At 42.1% G+C, this 17,553-nt stretch overlaps 1 protein-coding gene across 13 annotated transcripts in view; it reads left to right on the top strand.

Annotated features, from left to right (window-relative positions):
* Window positions 1-17,553, top strand: part of CACNA1A (calcium voltage-gated channel subunit alpha1 A) — a 358,837-nt gene that overhangs the window by 96,472 nt on the left and 244,812 nt on the right. For 10 of the 13 annotated variants that reach the window (XM_053584930.1, XM_053584936.1, XM_053584931.1 and 7 more), the window contains one exon: window positions 17,044-17,337. The exons of 1 other annotated variant lie outside the window; for it this stretch is intronic. In XM_053584930.1, coding sequence (XP_053440905.1) covers window positions 17,044-17,337 — 294 coding nt within the window. 2 more of the 13 variants (XM_053584935.1, XM_053584934.1) reach the window with 2 other exon arrangements.

Raw genomic sequence — 17,553 nt, 5'->3', positions numbered from 1 at the left:
GTCCATGTCATGGGGTATTCCACATGAATACCACGGGATGACTGTATTTTACATGTGAATCATTAGTCAACCAAATTGTATAGTAGAGTACCCAAATATCTCTCATTTTGACTTTGACTTTGATGGGCATTGCTTTTATGAGTGTATGTGAGGTCTTCATTTTCCTTGGGGGCCCTGAAGGTCAATCATTTGATCGGTTCATTCTCTTTCAAGGCATTTATCTTTGTCATCCACTCATCTCCTTCTCAACCGTTAACCCGTCTAACTTAAGCTCCTCACTTGTCATTGGCCCCTCCTGAATTGCAAGTGGCTCTCCAACATCACTTTCATTGACTCCATGAAATCCCACTGTCTCTTGCAAAGATTCCCAATTTTTTCTTTGCAATTGCTTCACATTGTTTTGAATTGTATCACTGAATTTCAAACAACCATCAATAATCAGAGATAAATATTGACAAACACATTGATCTGATGGGCTTCAAAGCAATGTCTGTGTTAGCCTGAAGTGGTTGGTTGAAGGGGATAATGGTGAAGTTGTCAATTCATTAGTGAATATTGTTATGTAAGGATGATTTTTACTTCCCTAAACTCATAACTGTGTGGGTATCCTGATAATGGACCACATAGTGAATGGTTAGACGAGGGGGAAACCATATGGGAATGCAACAAAATACCCAGTGTTTCCATTAAGGTAGTCATGGGATAGTAGCTTAAAAAACTTTTTTTAAAGTTTGGCTTTACTTTACCACAAAATTACTTTACTTTTGAAAAATAGTTTTAAAAAATAATAAGAAATTTAAAGAAAATTCTCAGATTTATTTGAGAGGAGAGGAATCTCTCTGGTTATGAAAAATGACTGTAAAGACCAGACATGGTGGTTCAAGTATGTAATCTCACCAGCACTTTAGGAGACAGAGACAAGAGGATCACTTGAAGATCGCTTGAAGGAGTTCAAGACCAGCCTGATTAATATAATAAGTACCCTTCTCTACAAAAAAAAAATTTTTTTTCAAAAAAATCAACCAGCCATTGTGATATATGCTTGTAGTCTCAGCTACTTGGGAAGCTGAGGTGGGAGGATTGCTTGCGTCCAGGAATTCAAGGTTACAGTGAGCTATGATCAGGCCACTGCACTCCAACTTAGGCAAAAGAGTGAGCTTCTGTCTCTTAAAAATAAAAAATAAAAACAACACCACCAAATAGGCATGAATGGAGGGGAGGGAGAGAGAGAGAAGGAATAAGGAGAAGGAAGAGAAGGAAGTTTTTTGCCTAAAGATTTTGAAGTAGCTAACAAAATATGGCCAACTCCATTGTCTTAGTTTGGGCTCCCACAGAAACAGACCCAGAAGCAAGGATTCAAATGCTTTGGGGGTAGATTCCAGGACATACTGTCAGCAAACTAGGGAAGGCAAGACCTAGTGATAAATGAGTCATCAATTAAGTCACCATCATCAGCAAGTGGGGCACAGTACCAGTGAGGACCTCTGGGAGGCAGCAGAGAGCACATCCTCAGAGTTTTCCCATTCTAATGGTGAGGGAGCTGGGGTATTTATCCACCAATTCCCATCCATGGCAAGTTGAAGGATGCTTCTTGGGAGCATTAATTCCCTAGCACCTGGCCTGCTGGGTGAACATTCTGGCAGTCCGAGAAACTCCTGCTAGGGTGGAGGTACAGGGGCTGGCAGTGGGAAGTCAGACCTTTGTGCATTCAAGTGGTCAGGGTAAGGCTGGGCAATGTCTGACACACTGGTAACGTATCTACCTTTTTATAATTTGAAAGGTTTTTTTTTTTATTTAATCACAAGCCCTTTGAACTTTAAGTTCATTAGCTTTGTGACAGTCTGGTTGCCATATGGGATGTGAGATTATTTAGCTGTTGTCACCTCAGTGACAGAAAAGGCAGAAAGCTATGGAAGGAGATTGAAGATGTATGCATATATTTACATGTAACCTTGTGAACATACGTGCGTGTCTGCTCCCATGTTGTCACCAAGCCTAATTCTTTCACCACATTCTCTTTCATCTTCCCCTAACCCCACCTCCTCACTTTTTTTTTTTTTTGGGGTCATTGGGCAAAACAGAAGAAAATAAAAGAAGTAAGTGTACATTAAAATGCTCTAATTTTAATGAGGGATCAGGATCAAATGTTCCCTATCTCTGTCTCCACGTTCCCTCTTTCTCTATATTGGTAAATGATTTATATTGGTTTCTAGCTTATATTTTATTTCTCCTCCTCCTCCTCTTTTTTTTTTTTTTTGCAGTTTTTTGGCCAGGGCTGGGTTTGAACCCACCACCTCTGGTATATGGGACCGGCACCCTACTCCTTGAGCCACAGGCACCGCCCTTTTTTTTTTTTGACAGAGGCTGCCCTCATTCCCATCTAGAGCGTCCTAGCTCTCTCATTGCAACTTCAAACTCTTAGGCTTAAGCAACATTCCCTTCTCAACCTTCCAAAATGCTGGGTTACAGGCTTGACTCCTGTGCCTGACCTGAGCAAACATTTTTTATATTTTCATGTATTTCCACCTCTTTCTTAAAGATAGCTCACCACTTACACTTTGCTGCAACTTGCGCTTTCCACCTACAGTGGCCTTAGGTTTCTATGTTGACCTCTCTCCATTGTGGAGGCTAGAATGGTGAGCAGGACAGGCAGGAGCTTAGAGGTCCTGGAACTCAAAACCTTTTCAGAACACCCCCCGCCCCCCATGTGACTTTATGAGAGGAGACATCTTTGAGGCAAATTTCATAAGATAAATGTATTGAGCACATATAGCTAATGCTCTGACATTTGGAGATTTGCAGACCCTGGAGGGATTCCCCACCACCCCAACAGCTAGCCAATTCCCAGAGATAGTGAAGAACCTTTCATGTGCAAACTAACCAATCCAGAGTCTACCTTCCCAACCACTTCCTTTCCTGCCTAGGGCCCTCACACTCCAGGACCACTATCCCCCTGCCCCATAACCCCAGGGCCAGATGCCAAACAACTAGGGTCAGCTCCAAGAGCCCACAGGCTGCTGAAATGATTCAGATGGGCCAATCATAAGCCTGATTACCCAGCCTTGCTGTGTTCTTTGCCATAGAGGCCACATTAAAGGCTCTTGCCCATGATTTCATCTCATCCTGTCTTCCAGCATCTCTACCCTGGGGCTTCCCTGTGTGGTAAGGATTCAAATGCTTTTGTGTTAGATCCAAGGACACACTGACAGAAGAGTAGGGAAGGAGAAACGCAGCAATAAGTGAGCCATCCTTTAAGTTACCACCATGAACAAGTGGGACACAGTACCAGCAAGGACCTCTGGGAGGCAGCAGAAAGCTCATTCCACAGTTTTCTCATCCTATAGGTGAGGGAGCCAGAGCATTTATTTATCCAATAACTCCCATCCATCGCAAATGAAAAGATCCTCTTGGGATCATTAATGGCCTAGCACCTTGGCCTGCTGAGTGGACACTCTAGTGACCAGAGAAAACCACACAACGTGACATGCTCCCTCTTGGCATTTGTGATCTGCTGGCCTTGCCATACCTAAATAATAACAAAACCTATATTTTTAAACAATAAAGGCCCAACATGGGAGGGCAGGCCTGTTTTCCTGGTCACTTCTCTGTCCTCCTGTCCTTTTATTCTTTCCACTCCAGCTACATGAATCTCCTTGCTGTTCTTCAAGCATGCCAGGCATAGTCCACAAAGGCCTTTGCCCTTGCTGATTCCTCTGCCTGTGATACTCTTTCCCCAGATATCTGCATGTCTGCTTCTGTCATTCTACAGGTCTGTTCAAACGTCACCTTCTCAGAGAGGTCTTTTCCAAAATAGCTCCTTCCCTTCTATCTGACCCTTCAACTGCTCCATTTTTTTCTTATAAAAACCATCTCTACCTGACAGATGATAAATCTGCCAGAGTTCATTTATTTATTTTTCTAGTTTCTATGTACTGCAAGGTAGGTTTCCTAAAAATGGGCAATTATTTATCCTATTAATGGCTGCACGTGGGATAAAACCTGGTACAGAATAGATGTTCAATAAACCTCTGTCAATAAATAAACAAATGAGCTTTTTTCTCAAGGTGAAGTAACACACTTGATTCTATCATCTGTAACTTTATCTCTAGGTGTGGTAAAACTTGTTATTTTGCAAGCCGGGGAGAACTTGCTCAGTTCTCATTCAAAAAAAGAAAAAAACCCACCAAGACGAGAGTGTCTGTAATCAGCTATAGCTCATTTGATTAAATTTCCCTTGCTAACGTTTTAGGATATACATGAATATATAACTAAGTATTTAATCAAGCCCCTGACTTACCAGAGGGGTTAGATGCTTAATATCGTTTGTAATTGCCAGAGAATATAGTAAGCTTGAGTACTTTTGTTTCCATAATTAAGTGTGAGGTTCTTGTCTCAAAGTGAATCAAGACTATTCAAGTTCTTTATATGCAAAGAACATTTCTTTCTCTTTTGGAAAAGCTCAAACATATATGAAAGAAGAAAGAATAGAATGATAACTTGCCATATTTCTGTTATCTAACTTCAATACTTATCAACTGATAACCCATCTTGTATTTCTCTATCTCAAACTTAAACATCACCTCACTTTGCAAATTATAGCAGAACTGTAATTTGCTTTAGCATACACCTGGGTTAAAGCAAATATCAGACATCATATGATTTCATCTGTAAATATTTTAGTATGTACTTTTAAAAGCTAAGGACTCTGCAGCTGCTGTGGAAAATGGCATGGTGATTCCTCAAAAAATTGAACAAAGTTAATGTATGCCAGCAATGTCATTTCTGGTGCTTATATATCCCAAAGAAATGAAAGCTGACACTGGAACAGATGTTCATTACAGCAGTATTCACTGCAACCAAAAGGTGGAAGCAACTCAAATGTCCATCAGCAGACGACTGGAAAAACACAATGTGGTGTGTCCACACCATGGAATATCATCCAGCCTTAAAAAAGAATAAAATTCTGGCACATGCCACAATATGAACGAACCTTCAGAGTGTTATACTAAGTGATATAAGCCAGTCACAAGAAGACAAATACTGTATGATTCCACTTATATGAGTACCTACAACAGTAAAATTCCTAGAGACAGAAAGTAGAATTGTGGGTGCTAGAGGTTTGGGCAGTGGGAATGAGGAGTTAGTGCTTAATGGGGAAAGAGTTTCAGTTTGGGAAGAGGAACAAGTTCTAAAGATAGATGGCAGTGATGGTTGCAGGTGAATGTGCTTAATGATACCAAACTGTACACCTAAAAATGGTTAAAATGGCCAATTTTATGTTATGTATATTTTACCACAATAAAAGAGAAACCTGGGCAGCGCCTGTGGTTCAAGGAGTAGGGTGCCAGCCCCATATGCCGGAGGCGGTGGGTTCAAACCCAGCCCCAGCCAAAAAATTGCACAAAAAGAGAGAGAGAGAGAGGAACCTAAGGATTCACTTACATTCTGTGTTATCCTCACTCTGAAAGCCAGTCTTTTTGTTTTGTTTTGTTTGGGAGATAGGGTCGCACTCTGTTGCCTGGGTTAGAGTGCTATGGCATCAGCCTAGCTCACTGCAACCTCAAACTCCTGCGCTCAAGCAATCCTCTTCCTCAGCCTCTGGAGTAGCTGGGATTACAGACCAAAGCCATTGTGCCATCTCCTAGTAGCTTCAAATAGCAATCATTTATCTCACAGTTTATGTAGATCAGAACCCAGGGTGCAGCTGTTTCAGGATCTCTTGTGAGGCTACAATCCAGGTGTTGATGGGGGCTTCATTTTCATCTGAAGGCTTGATTGGGGGAAGATTGGCTTTTTAGCTTGAATGTGTAGTGGTTGGCAGGATTTAGTTCTGCCAGGACTGTAAAACTGAGGCCGTGGGTTCCTCTGGAGGCCTCCTTTATTTCCTTGCTATGTGAGACTCTCTACAGAGCAGCTTATAACAGGGTAGCTGTCTTCCCTCAGAGTGAGAAAGCGAGATCATGCAATATGGAAACCACAGTATTTTTGCAACCTCGTCTACAAAGAACCATCCCATTACTTTTGCTATCTATTATTCATTAGAAGTCAGTCACTAGATCCCACCTACTAAGGCAAGAGGATTACTCAAAAATGTAAATATTGTTAGGTGGCAATCTTTGGGGGTCATGTCAGAAGCTGCCTTCAACATTTAGAGACCAGAATTTAAGTGACATTTAATTAATAAGTTTTTATTGAAGGCAAATAGTATATATTGTTTGCAATACAAAACAGACTAGAAATATGTACAGAAAATACGTCACATGCTTTCTGTTCATAAGAAGTTTACATTTTTTCTGGGGAAATAAGAGAAAACAGAAATAACTGCTAACATCAGCGATCCCCCAACCACATTACCCAACCAGATCCCAAACATATCTATTCCTTCAGAGCTCCCATCAGCTTTTTAGTCCATAACTATAAATCCTCAGCAGACAACCTAGGGCTTCCATACATCTGAAGATAGACTCCAATGTGAAAAACACCAAAACTGATAAACAGCAAGAGGAAACTTGGAGAGTACAGAGACTGTGTGGGGAGAAGAGAGCTTAAAAGACATTATTATTGTTATTATTGGAGATATAAGAAAAGACAATGTAACATGAAGTAAGGACTAGATGCTGTAGAAAAGGAACACTCAGAGAATACTAATAACACTAAAATAGCCTCTTGAAGTTGAAAACTATGCAAGCATTAATGAAAAATTCAATAAAGAACTGAAAGATAAAATTGGAGAAATCTCTCAGAAAGTAGAGTAAGAAACAAGGAAATATAAAATAAATGAAATAAATATAAAATAAATAAAACAGAAGGAAATAAAAAAGGAACATGTAAGGTAAGAGGACAAGCCCAGGAAGTCCAACATCTGAATAATAAAAGTTTAAAAGAGATTTGAGGAAACAAAAGGGTAGGAGGTCACCAAAGAAATAATCCAAGAAAATGAATTTTCATGTTGAAAACCCTACTAAGTGCCCAGCATTACAGTTGAAAATAGACCCAAACTAATTTACATAATTATAAAAATTTTTAAACACAATCTAAAAGGATTCTAAAGACTGCTAGAGGAAAAAAATAGGTCATGTGTGAGAGAACAAGCATGCCTCAAATTTCCCAACAGTAATACTAAAATCAAGAATACAATGGAGTAATATCTTCAGATTTTTTAAATAAAATGATTTCCAAACCAGAATTCTATTCCTAGCCAAACTATCAATGAAGTATGAAGATAGAATAATGGCATTTTTCAAATATACAAGTCTCAAAATATTTACTTCCTGAAACAGATTGTATTTTTCACAAACAGACACATAATAGTCTCCCATTCACATTATTTTTAAAAATGCTGTCATTTCCTCATAAAGGAGTGGAATCTATATTCTCTCCCTTTGGACCTGAGTATGCATTTGTGACCAATTCATCTATTAGAGTAGGGCAAGAAATGATGCTTAGTGACTTCTGAGGTTAGGTCATAAAAGGGGATACAGCTTCTGCCTGTATCTCCCTTGAGACATGTGCCTTGGGAGTCCTGAGCTGACATGAGAGAAGTTCAGTTACCTTGAATTGCCATTCTGGCATCACTGCTTGGAGAGAACACATAAAGATGGAGATAGGTGTCAGAGAAGCCCCAGCTGTTTGAGTAGTTCTGGCCTAAGTGCCAGCCTCATGATTGGGGAAGACCTTAAGGTAACTCTAGCCCCTGCAACCACCTGACTATACCTGCATGAGAAATCCCAAGTGAGAACCACCTAGCTGATCCCAGTTGGTTCCCTAAAGCATAAAATATAATAATAAACGAATGTTGGTGTTTTATGCCATTATGTTCGAGCTGATTTTTATGCAGCAATAGGCATCTAGAAAATCTCTGATGCACCCTTTCTCAGAAAGTTACTGAAGGATGTGCCCCACCAAAATAAGGAAGTAAATCAAGAAAGAGGGAAATATGGGAGAGCAAAAGAGAATCTCCTGGATGAGAAAAAAGGACAGCATATGATTAGAGCTGTGTGCCACAGAAAGCAACCAGTCCTGATTGGACTATGTGACAAGTCTTTAGGAACGATTGCTTCAGGATGATGAAATTGACGGAATACTTGTCAAAGACTTGGAGGTGAAATTAGTCATAATTTCATAAGTATCAAGTAAAGGAAGAAATTTTCAAAAATTAGGATAATGAATAACCCCAAGGGAAACAAAATATTGTAAAGGAAAGAAAAAATGGTCAGAATTTATTTATGGCATAACTATAAGTAGCTTTACTTATACATTATAACAAGCGTTGAATCTCTCTGACTTTATGATAGAACAATCTTGGGTGATACAGATGTTGAAAGGGCACATGTCTTCTACTATGGCTCTTGGATATTTCTTAATTCTAAAGGTATGTATTAAGACAGGTGTATGTCTTGGTTTTCTAGCCATTATAAGCTCTTTGATGGTTAATGCTTCACCGTATCCTCTGTAGGGATTGCCGTATTATGTTACGTGCAGTATGTGATCAGCTTGAGAATTTTTTTTTTTTTTTTGCAGTTTTTGGCTGGGATCAGGTTTGAACCCATCTCCTCCAGTATATGGGGCCAGTGCCCTACTCCTTTGAGCCACAGGCGCTGCCCCAGCTTGAGAAATGTTAATTAAATAAAATAATAAAGTTGGGAGAAAATAGATAATATCTTAAACTAGAAAGTTAAAAAGTGGCAGAAGAAATAAGTTAATTAACAACATAGTAGAAAATAGCAAAATAATCAGCTACAAGGAGTGAGGCCCAGAAAGATATGGCACATTCTTGCTCATCTTGAAGCTAAAATACAATTGAAGCTCTAAAGGTAGGAGAGTGGAATGATGATTACCAGAGGCTAGGAAGGAGAGTAGGATGGGGGAATAAAAAGGGGATAGTTCATGGGCACAATAATTTAGTTAGATAAAAGGAATAAGGTCTACTTACTATTCAAGACAGAACTGATCACAATCGGGTGACTATAGTTAACAATAATTTATTATATAGTTCAAAATAACAAAAAGAGTAGAATTGAAATACTCCAAACACAAAGAGATGGTAAATGCTTGAGGTGACAGATATCCCAATTACCCTAATTTGGTCTTTATGCATTGTATGCTTGTATCAAAATTCCACACCTACTCCATAAATATGTATACCTATTATGTATCCATAATAAAAAATTTAAAAAATCAGATAGAAGGGGTGACAGCAGTGGCTCTTGGGAGGAGAATATGAGGCAGAGGGAGGTTGGATGATGCTATTTTGCAAACAAAGGATGCTTCAGAGATGAATTTAACTTTAATTCCGAATGGCTAAATCCTTTACTGTCTTTTGCTACTTTGTTTTTCCCCTTAGGACTTGGCCTCATGTGGCATACTATGTATTTTCCTTATTTATTCTATTTAGTCTTCATTTCCATTCAGCTCTACAACCACAAGAAATTTTTTCTTTTTAACCACAAGAAATTTTGTCTGTCTTGTTTGGTTCTTGCAAAATCATCCAGCACATAACAGGTATTCTGTAAAATGAACAAGGGAGCGAAGGAACCTTGTGCATATGTAACATCTGTAGCCCTTATGTATTTTAACGTTTTTTTGAGACTTGCTCTGTCTTGCTCTGTTGCCCATGCCAGAGTGCAGCGGTGTCCTCATCACTCACTGCAACCTTAGACTCCTGGCTCAAATGATCCTCCCTCCCACTAAGCCTCACTCATGAGTAGCTAGGACTGCATGTGTAAGCCACCACATCCGGGTAGTTTTTAAATTTTTGTAGAGACAGGGTCTTGCTATGTTACTCAGCCTGATCTCAAACTCCTATAGTCGTCAAGGATCTCAAGAGATCCTTCTGTCTTTGCCCTTCAAAGTGCTGAGATTATAGGTGTGAGCCCCTGTGCCTAGCCATATTTTAATTTTTTATTATGTTAGAATTTCAGATTTATCAAAATGTTGTAAGAATAGTGCAAAGAGCTCTTCTATATCCTTTGCTCATGTTTCCCAAATGTTGACATTTTACCACTTACACTTTTCTCTCTCTTTCTTCTCTCTCCCTCTCTTTCTCTCCCTCCTTTCTTCCAAACCTTGAGCCATTGAGAGTAATTTGTAAATACCTCACACAGATATAACCGTGTCTATGGATTACTACATTACTAGTAACTGTAGTATACTATAAACTACCCTAGACTTCAGTGTGTCTCTTAAAACTGTGGTTCCCACCCCCTGGTACCTATCCAAGACCTGTTAGGAACCAGGCTACACAGCAGGAGGTGAGTAGCAGGCAAACAGCAAGTGAAGCTTCATCTGTGTTTAATCTACAGCTGCTCCCCGTTATTTGCATCACCGCCTGAGCTCCTCCTCTATTCACATCAGTGGCATCATTACATTCTCATGGGACTGTGAACCCTACTGTAAACTGCACATGCAGGAATCTGAGTTTTGCGCTCCTTATGAAAATCTAAAGCCCCCTTCCACCTCCATTTGTAGAAAAATTAAAAAAATTGTCTTCCACGAAACCTGCCTCTTATGCCAAAAAGGTTGGGGACTGCTGCCTTAAAATAGAGCACGCTCTTACATAAACACAGCACAGTGATCAAAATCAGGAAATTAGCAACGAAACACTGATACACCCAATCTACAGACCTCATCCCAATAATGTTCTTTGTAGTAAAAAAATGATCCCAGCTTACTTGGATCTGGTTGTCACGTTTCCTTTAATCTAGACCAACTGTTCTGTCTTTATCTGAGCTTCATGACCTTAACACTTTCAAAAACTAGTCACTTTGTAGAATCTCCCTCAATTTGACCATGATTGGTTACAAATTACTCAAGTCATGCATTTTTGGCAGGACGTAGTATCCTTTTTCATACATCTTCTGAAGAAACACTGATTTGTCCCACTATTGGTGGTGTTAGCTTTGATCACTTGCTTGTTGGCCAGGAGACTTATTCCCCCATAAAGTTACTCTTTTGACCATTAAAATTGACAGTTGTCTGTGGAGAGCTGATTTCATACTATTTAAATGTTCTGTTACCCCCTCAAACTTTCACCTATGAATTTCAACATCTGATAGTTTTTGAATATTTTAGGATGGTTGCTAACCTGCCTGCATCTATAAGTTTGACCAAAACAAAAACTAAAAAATGCAATATTGCAGTCAGTCCTGAGATCATGATTTTTAAATACCATCCTCCAAGGACAGGAACCAGGGCTCCAGGGAGAAATGGCCAATTTAGGGCTGGGCAGTGAAGAGGATCCTAGAGCATCTTGTACTGACAGGAAGTGAGGAAGTGATTTAAAAAAACAAAAGGATGGGGCAGCACCTGTGGCTCAGTGGGTAGGGTGCTGGCCCCATATACCAAGGGTGGTGGGTTCAAACCCGGCCCTGTCCAAACTGCAACAACAACAACAACAACAAAAACAAAAGGACGCGATCATGTCAAAGGGACATAGGAGCCAATCTGAAGGAGCTCTCAAGGATCAGAGGTGGAACATTTCAATCAACAAAGTAAATAGCATGTGGATGGGCATGGTGGCTCACGCCCATAATCCCAGCACTATGGGGAACTGAGTTAGGAGGATCACAAGATGCCAGGAGTATGTGCTAGAGCTAGGATTTGAACTCAGATCTGTGTCCAGAGTTAGGCTCTGTCTCACTCGTGTCTGGAAGCTTGCTGTGCACATGCTGCTATGCAATGTTATGCCTGCAGTGACAGCCACATTCACTGTTGGGTACCTACATCATAACCCACAGATGCCTGGATTATCAGATTTGGCTTTGTCATTTTTATCCAAAGATCTTCGTACTCACTCCCAACAGGTATCCAGACCAGAAGGCAGAGACCAAATGTCTTTTGGCTGATCCATTTTTGCAACTCAACATCACCAGATTAGCTGGTAATGGTTTTAGCAGTTGAATGAATGAGATTTGCAGTTATTTATTTGAGGCATTTATTTCAAAGATGCTAGCCCTGTTCAATTGAATAACATTCTCAAAGCCAGTATGGTAATACTGCTGCTGATTGATAAATTAAACCTCCAGCTGGCAGATGTGTTAAAGATTAGAACCAATGGCTGGGGCTGGTTTCTGGCTGCCTGCTGTTAAACTGCTTCTGTTTGCAAAGCTAATGAAATTCTAAATCTTTCTACTTGGCTAACATCCGTAATTTGTATTAGTGGGGGTCAAGAAACTACCTATTGCAGTCAGTTGAGGATTCTGTGATGAGATCTTGCCCACCCATCCCCATTTGCTGGGTGATAGGTCAGATTTCAGTTTTAGAAATTCATTCCTTTGGCTAAAGAAACATTTTGATCTATGCAAAGTGAATCCATAGGATAATGCACCTGTAGCAATAGAGAGTGAATGAGTTGAGTTCTTTTTGGAAGAGAGATACTAAGCAATTGTGTGGTTGGAAGGATTCAGAAAGATTCCTATGAAGGAGAGTGGAATCCCAGTACACTAAACTATCGGATATGCCATTTGGTGAGAGGAAAATGTTGACTCTTGTGTCATCTTGATAAGGGCATTTGGAAATGTATATGGGTATCTCTGGTTGTCATATGGCTGAGAAATGCTACTGACATTTAGTGGGCATGTTCCAGGAAGGCTAAACAGCCTTAATGCCCAGGACAGCCCTAAACTGCAAAACCCGATCCACCAAAAATGCCAACACCCCCACTGATAACCCTAGAGCATGCCAAGAAAGAGACAGTGAACTTTCGCCCTTCCAGAGTGGTGGTTGCCCATACTGGCTAAACCCCATGGACTTGCTGTATAAAATGAGGATGTGGGGAATCCCAGGAATTTGAATCTTCATAATGCTTTGCAGGCAGTTCTGGTGTGCATCTAGCCCAACTGCTGCCTCATGGGTTAGGACAGCCTAGAAGACTGTTCTTTGTCACCTGGTAAAAAGGAGGCCAGAGTTTGCTATTGGGGCTTTGTGGGTAAAGCACACAAAGAAAATCATCACAAGTCCCCATGACAAATAGTATAATCCGGGTTCCACATTCAACAACATTACCAACATTTTTTATTGAAGTATAACACACTCATAAAACTGCTCAAATTGATCATGTATAGCTCAATGAAATTTTACAAAATGAACAGAATTTACAAAGTAAATACATCCATACAATTGTCACCCAGATGGAGATGCTTCCAGGTCCCCACTCATCCCAATCACTCTTCTCCCCTCCAAGTGACCACTACTGTGACTTATATAACAGGAATTATACACCACATTCTATGCTGTATGTAGCTTCTTTGGTGCAGTATCATGTCTGTGAAATTCACCCATGTACTTGAGTGTTGCTGCAGATCGTCCCTTCTCATTGTGGCAGAAGACTCTTCATTCTGGGAAGCTTCCAATTTTTAGCTAGTCCTGCATATTCTAGGACATGTCTTTCAGTGGATATCCTCTTTCCTCCTGGATTTACACCCAGAAGTAGTATTGTTGGTCAATAGAATAGTCAAATGGTCATGTTGGTAGAAATGGCCATTTTCCAAAGTAGTTGTACCTAATTACACTCTGCCCAACAAAGTACGAGAGTCACAAGTGGTTTAAGACCCATGTCAGTGAGCTGGGAAAGTTCCTAAACCTATCTTAGCCTCAGTATTTGTAACTGTGAAATGGGGCTGCTATGAAGATTCAGTGGGAGCTTTATCCTGGTAGGGACTCAGGGAAAGAGATGTCACTCTTCCCTGAAAAACTCTGAGGTCCTTGGAAGTCTCTTCAGGCAACGCTCATGCTATGAACTGAACAATCTCCTTAGGAAGGTCTGTCAAAAAAAGTTAAATTTCAGCTTATACAACATAGCCTTCTCATGTGACTGGCTCCTCTCATCTATGAACATGGGATTGCTTCTTGTTTCACATTAGCAGTCATTCATCTTCAAGTTTGAAATAATATAAAGCATAGAAATCATTGATGCACTTATTTAGTGATTTTAGGGGTTTTGAGAGCCTGTACTTCTCCATCAGAATCTCACACACCCATTTCCCTGCAATTCTAGTCATTCTTGGTTTAATCGTTTTGCTCATGTCTTGACAAGCTAGAAAATTTTTTTTATTTTTCAATTTTTTTTTTTTTTTTGGTAGAAATGATCTTGCTCTGCTGCCCAGGCTGGTCTTCAAGACCTGTCCTCAAGCATCCTCCCACTTCCATCTCCCAAAGCCCTGGGGTTACAGGCATGAGACACCACACTTGGTTCCAACAAGTTAGACAATCTTGAAGGTGCTGCCCCACACACAAAAGAGGATTTACATAAAGATGTATCATTTTTACAGGATGTTCTGAATGAACCCAAATACTAATATCTGTGTGTGCAGGTGGATTAACTAGGATCCAACTAGCTAAGCCTAAAAAAAAAAAAAAAAATGCTGCCTTTATCCTCTTCCCCCAACCCTAACCCAGCCTTTGTGACTGTACATGCTTTGTGAAAATTCAATGGTTTCTTGGTACATCCACTTTGGAAGACAGTTTGGTGACATCTTATAAATCTGAGGATATGAATTCCTTGTGGACCCAGAAATTCCACACCTCAGGCTATTTCTACAGACGTGCATGTGTATATGCACCAAGAGTGTCTGAGACAGTGATGTTTAGGAGCCCCAACTGGAAACAACACAGATGTCCACCAACAGGATGATGGAGAAACAAATTGTGGCATATTCTGTCAATGAAATACTATAGCACAGTGAAAATGAATCAACGACAGCTACACATGACAACAAAGAACACATGAATCTTAAACAGATAACATTGACGGAAAAGAAACCAGACACTGCACAATGCATACGACATGACTCCATTTACATAATAGACAAAAAGAAGCAAAGCAAAATTGTCTTGTTTAGGAAGGCATACCGAGGTAGTACAACTATAAATCAGAGCAAGATATTAATACCACCAAGTCAGGTAGTGGTTACTGGGAGGAAGGGGTGTGTATACACACACAGTAGGGTTTTGGGGAGCCAGTGATGTTCCATTTTTAGCTCTGGACTTCTTTCTTTTTTTTGTTGTTGTTGTTGGGGATTCATTGAGGGTACAATAAGCCAGTTACACTGATTGCATTTGTTAGGTAAAGTCCCTCTTGCAATCATGTCTTGCCCCCAGAAGGGGCACACACCAAGGCCCCACCCCTCTCCCTCCTTCCCTCTCTCTGCTTTTTCTTCTCCCTCCCCCACCTTAATTGTCATTAATTGACCTCTGGACTTATTTCATATGTGTTTCCTTCCCAGCAATTTCTTTACCTGTACATTCATGTTTTATTCATTTTTCTATGTGCTTACTGAATCTCACAATATACAAAAGCAGAATGAGAAATTATCAAAGTGGTTCTGGAGAGAACTGAATACAACACAAAATATACCACCCAGAAATCCTCAATTATTTGCTCTCTCGGAGTTCAGATTTGTCACCTATGGGTCCTCAAAGATGGTGTTAGTCCCTGTGATTTGAAACGTTCACCAAAGTAACCCCAAACCACTCTCCCAGCTTTCACAAATTATCTTTGGCTAAATAAAACAAATTTGTTTAGAGATGGACTGATTTCACCTCTGGACGCGAATCCCTTCTCTTTATGTCTTACAAGTTTCTTTCCTGCCTCCTTCCAAGATGCTAGGAGCGTCCGGTTATCTGCAACCAAAACGACTGGGTGGAAAACAGGGTTTCCTCCCGGGGGAGAAGGAATCAGTCCCAACTCCACCCACATCCAACCTGCCCCCGAGCCTCCTGACCATCCGGCTTTTCCCTTCTCTCGCCCACAAACTCCGCTGATCCCGGTCCCCCCGCGCCTCCGCGATTGGTCGCGGGCCATCATGTGTCACTCTTGGGTGGGTCTTTCTGCCTTTAAACTCATCAATTGCTGCTTCCTTTAGAGTTCCGCTGGCCAGTGGTTCAGACCTTTGCGCCCATTTTTTCCCTTCCTCCCTCTTTCCGCACCCCTCACCAGTCTTATTTTAGCAAAACCTAGAGGAGGAGGAGGAGGCATTATGGGGTGGGGTGGGGGGATGGCAGGCATTGCAGCATCCGGGAGCAACTACTGAGTGGTTAAACCACGGGTGCATATCGCTCTCTTTTTTCCCCCATTGGGAATTTTGAGGATTTTATTGCTGCAATTTAACCCCAAGATGAGGCACGGTTGAGCGAAACGCTGCACGCGCGCACACACACTCAACACTCCTCCGTGAGCAGAAGAGGCAGCGGCTGGTGATTCAGGAAGGAAAAAAAATTTTTTTTTTTCTTTTTAAACCCGGACCTTGCGGTCTGAAGATTCCTTAGGAGCCCTCCGGAGCGTTCCTCTCCCCTCCCCCCTCTGACTTTTCCTTTGACTATTCTTTATTTTTCTTTTATTGGGGGAGCTACAGATCTTTCAGCAGCATTTTTAAGGTCTAGGAACTCAAGCAAAACATAAGGGGGATTTTTTTTTTTGCTGTCTTCTCCCCCGCAACCCCGCAAAGACTTGGTTTTTATATATTTTTTAAAAGCTTCTTTTTTTCTTTTTGTAATTGGGCCGAGCGCACTCCTTTTGCAAGATGCCAGCCTGACCCGGACCCCGGAGGAATTTGAAGATTCCACTGCGTCCCGCGGGGGGGCGTCCTTTGCTAAAACCGTTCGCATCTTAAAGGGGGTGTGCGTTGGTTTTTTTTTTTTTTTTTTAACTGCCTCTCTCTCTCTTTTTTTTTTTCCGGAGTGGGTGGACTGGGGATTGCCTGGATTTCTTCCTCGGTTATTTTTTGCCTCGTTTTCCTCCTCTCCCTTCCCCCTCCCTCCCCCGGCCCCCGCGCCCCGCCCCCGCAACCTCCTCCCGCCCCTCCTTCTCCCGGGTCAGCCAGGAAGATGTCCCGAGCTGCTATCCCCGGCTCGGCCTGGGCAGCCGCCTTGTGAGCCCCCGACCCGAGGCGCCGAGCCGCCGCCGCCCGATGGGCTGGGCCGTAGATCGTCTCCGCAGTCGCAGCTCCAGCCGCCGCGCTCACAGCCCTGGCAGTATCGGCATCGGCGGCGGCGGCGTCTTCCGCAGCGTTCGCCGCAGCGTAACCCGGAGCCCTTTGCTCTTTGCAGAATGGCCCGCTTCGGAGACGAGATGCCGGCCCGCTACGGGGGAGGAGGCTCCGGGGCAGCCGCCGGGGTGGTCGTGGGCGCCGGAGGCGGGCGAGGAGCCGGGGGCAGCCGGCAGGGCGGGCAGCCCGGGGCGCAAAGGATGTACAAGCAGTCAATGGCGCAGAGAGCGCGGACCATGGCACTCTACAACCCCATCCCCGTCCGACAGAACTGCCTCACGGTCAACCGGTCTCTATTCCTCTTCAGCGAGGACAACGTGGTGAGAAAATACGCCAAAAAGATCACCGAATGGCCATATCCTTTGCCCGCACCCCGGCAGCTGCGCCTCCCCCTCCTCCCGCCGCCTCCCCTCTTCCAGGTTGGGAGAGAGACCCGAGGGTTGATGGGAGGTGGGGGGGTCTTCCAGGGCATGGAGAGGGGGCACCGGGGAGGAGTGTGAGGAATCTCTCCACCCGGAGCTGGAGCTGGAGCTGGGTTGAGCCACTGTGGAGGCTTAGGAATGGGCTGGGG

The sequence above is a fragment of the Nycticebus coucang genome, chromosome 3 (assembly GCF_027406575.1).
Source record: "Nycticebus coucang isolate mNycCou1 chromosome 3, mNycCou1.pri, whole genome shotgun sequence".
Taxonomy (NCBI): domain Eukaryota; kingdom Metazoa; phylum Chordata; class Mammalia; order Primates; family Lorisidae; genus Nycticebus; species Nycticebus coucang.
The sequence above is the reverse complement of the archived record's forward strand: the minus strand, read 5'-3'. Positions and strand labels throughout refer to the sequence as shown.